The following is a 3257-nucleotide window of genomic DNA, read 5'->3' on the forward strand; positions in this document are numbered from 1 at the left end:
TAATTTAGAAATATCAGGCAGCTCAAAGTTCATGTTAATCATCACTCATTCTATAATGATTGCTTCCCTTTTATTCAATCATTGCTAATAATTTTGCTCCCCTTCGTGGGAATCACTGCCAAGACTATAAGATTTTAGTAGCTTCTTCAGTCAACTTCTATTACGACCTCAAACAAAGATCATATACATTTTTACATGCATTAATATATCTAGTTAGAGCTGTAAATCAGAGATTTTCATGTGATTTCGAAAAGCAGAGTTTTTTCCCCCCAGATGAAATCTTACATAAGAACCTAACCATGTAAAATAGATAAAATATTTTATTAGAACACATTTATTTTATAGGTTCCAATTTATGATTTTTCTCATGCGTTCAGTCAATGAAGACTCAATACACTGGGTGATCAATCAAATATCAATATTTGGCAAATATGTATTAGAAATTTCAGAATGATAGAAAAGGAGATGGATTACTTGTGGACCCTCTGAATCACACCCATATTACACAGTTTAAAAATCTCTGCTCTAGATCAAAATTACTAGGCTCAGAAGAACTCATACCTGTGCCCTGTGCTTGCAATTACAATGTCATCTCCTGCTTTCCAAGTTACAGCTTCTTGTAAAGCCAAAATCCTTTCCCCTGCCTTGGCAGTCTGAGCCAAACGAGTCCAGACCACAGGAACAGGCAGACCTAGAACCCAACATGCAAATTGAGTTTTTCTTCAGTTTAGTGAGCTCTTAATGCACCTTAATCTTCTCCTGAATTTAATCAATTGCACTGCACCTTAGCATTTTGTATGTTTCTCAAAGAGGTATATACTCGTGCTATGTAAAAGTAAAAACTGTGTTTTTAATTACACATATGGTTCATAAAATATAAAGAAATATCCTTCTGTAACGATATACTCCATTTATGACAATTTTATTTACAATAACAATGTAACTGTTGTGTGGTAATATTGATAAAATGAACAGAGGCCTATTATCTTTGTCATTGCTGATAGAAATTGTTTAACTTAATGATGTAAAGGCAAATAAAATGTGGAAGTTCCTAAAGAATGACAGTCATATATTTAGCCCAATGCAAGACATCTGACATGCAGGACATGGTGACAGAGTATCATGCTTGTAACACTCTAAGGTTATAAAAGTGCTACATTATCAAAATATAGAAGACTTCTTCAATGTGAAAAAGATACGCACCATGCTTCTTTTAAGGAGTGAGTTCTCCTAATTCTTCAAATGTGGTCAAAATTATTTTTGTTTGCCGACATTTTTCCAGAGTATGTTTATAGAAAGGTAAAACTATACATGCTACTCTTTAAGAAGAGCTCATTTTTAGACACAAATGTAGGAAAGTACGAATTTCTGCTTGAGATTTGGTGACTTTTTATATGGATAAATGAATGAAATAAACAGACTGTCACAATATCCTATGAAAATGCTGAATTAGACAAAAGGTGTTTTTGATAGAAAGAAGGCTTGAGAAGAGGTCCCTGCAGTTAAGGGTATGAAGGGGCTGACCTGGCTCGTGTAAGGGCAGGGAGAGGTGAAAATAGGTGGAGAAGGAAAATGCAAAGATACAAGAAAGTCTGGCAAGTGCTCATTTAGACTGTGTCATCAGGACTACTATGTACTCTGGTTTCCTGGCTAATTTCTCCCTAAATACTGGCCACTGTACCATACCGTGGAGATCAAGGACACCCTCTCTCACGGCCAGCGTTTTGGCACCATATATAGGGAGCTCAGGAGATCGTAGGTGCCCATGCAAGGTAATGACAGCCTTGTGCTGAAATGGGGATGTTTCAGTCCCAATCTGAAAGAGATTCCACGAGCGTCATTCAGAAAACAAAAACCCAACATACACAATTATCATCATACGAAAGTAATTCTTTACTCTGTATCTCTCACTTTTGAAGTTTGATTTTTCAACTGTTCAGTATCCTTCTCCCAAAGGATAAGCCTTAAATCTTGTAGTCAGCCAAATACACCATGGTAACTTTTGGAAAGTATATCACAGAGCTCTTTTTTCCCCTTCTATTTTTTTTAACTCTTCCCTATGATAACACACCACTGTACTATCTTCCCATCAAAAGATCAAGAATACTTAAAAGAAACTTTTCCCCATCAGAAGGATTTTATACTAACAACAGAGACCTAAGTGAAGATAAACTTGGGAGAGGTTGGTCTGATGAAGTATCCATTTTATCCGTCACTGATGTGTGCCACGGAGTTGATTCTGACTCATAGCAATGCTATCGGACAGACTAGAACTGCCATATAGGGTTTCCTAGGCTGATGTATTTATGGGAGCAGATCAACAGGTCTTTTTTCCCACAGAGTGGCTGCTGGATTTGAACTCCTGCACTTTCATTTAGTAGCCGAGCACTTAACCATTGTGCCACCAAAGCTCCTTATTTTATACATTATATTTAAAAAAGAAATGGAGAAAGGTGAGGAAAGAAGAGATATCAAATTTTCTCAAATACCTGAAGAATGCCTCCATCTGTAATTAGGATATTTTCTGCCTGAAGTTCAATGTCAGCTTCATCAAATATTAGAGTTCCACCTATAAGTCACATAATTTTGAAATATAAAGAAAAGTATTGTTAAAAGTTACCCACTAAATTATACATTAAAATTTATTTTTCATTCCTGTCCTGCTATTGCTACGCATGTAATTTCACTTCAGCTCTTTGGCAACATGAAAGTATAAAAACTTTTAAGCAAGACCCAGAGAATTGAGAGAAAATATCAGGGTGGAGGCTTTTGCCTTGACCTTCTGTACTTGAACGCTATTAAATATAGCTACACAAATTCAACAAACTCCGGGCCTCAAAATATGAACTAAGAATTAAAACAATTAGAATTAAAGAAAAACTTTTTATAGAAGCCACTATAAAGTCAACATTAATTCTGACTTTTATCCCATAATTTGGACTAGCAACTGTTATATCTTGATTGGCATCATTAAAGAATGTACCGGGATAATATTTTTTGTGAGACTGATGTACATTTGTAGACAGTAACACTTTACTTATCCAAAAGTCCATTATTTAATAACTTCAAATATCAGAAATAACTGCTATTACCTCAGAAATTAAAACCAAAACAAAATGCAAGTGTCCTTGAGCAGCTAAAACCATTTTGGCAAAACTTATGCACTAAAGCATAAGTACTTTACTTTTGCCAATTGAAATTTGTCTTACATGCAATTATAACGGTCTTGTTTATTTGGTTTGCTATAATAAAAACAG

General features: G+C 35.1%; 1 protein-coding gene across 1 annotated transcript in view; it reads right to left on the bottom strand.

The window, feature by feature from the left end:
• The window catches only part of PKHD1L1 (PKHD1 like 1), a 199004-nt gene that overhangs the window by 110121 nt on the left and 85626 nt on the right, over positions 1-3257 (bottom strand). The window contains exons 41-44 of the mRNA XM_042783626.1: positions 2828-2847; positions 2490-2569; positions 1687-1816; positions 562-691 (exon numbers count right to left, since the gene is read on the bottom strand). Of these exons, the coding sequence (XP_042639560.1) occupies positions 562-691; positions 1687-1816; positions 2490-2569; positions 2828-2847 (360 nt within the window). The remainder of the gene's footprint in view (positions 1-561; positions 692-1686; positions 1817-2489; positions 2570-2827; positions 2848-3257) is intronic.

Source organism: Orycteropus afer, unplaced genomic scaffold, assembly GCF_000298275.1.
Source record: "Orycteropus afer afer isolate SDZICR_OR568_19922 unplaced genomic scaffold, OryAfe1.0 scaffold00021, whole genome shotgun sequence".
In the NCBI taxonomy this organism is placed as follows: domain Eukaryota; kingdom Metazoa; phylum Chordata; class Mammalia; order Tubulidentata; family Orycteropodidae; genus Orycteropus; species Orycteropus afer.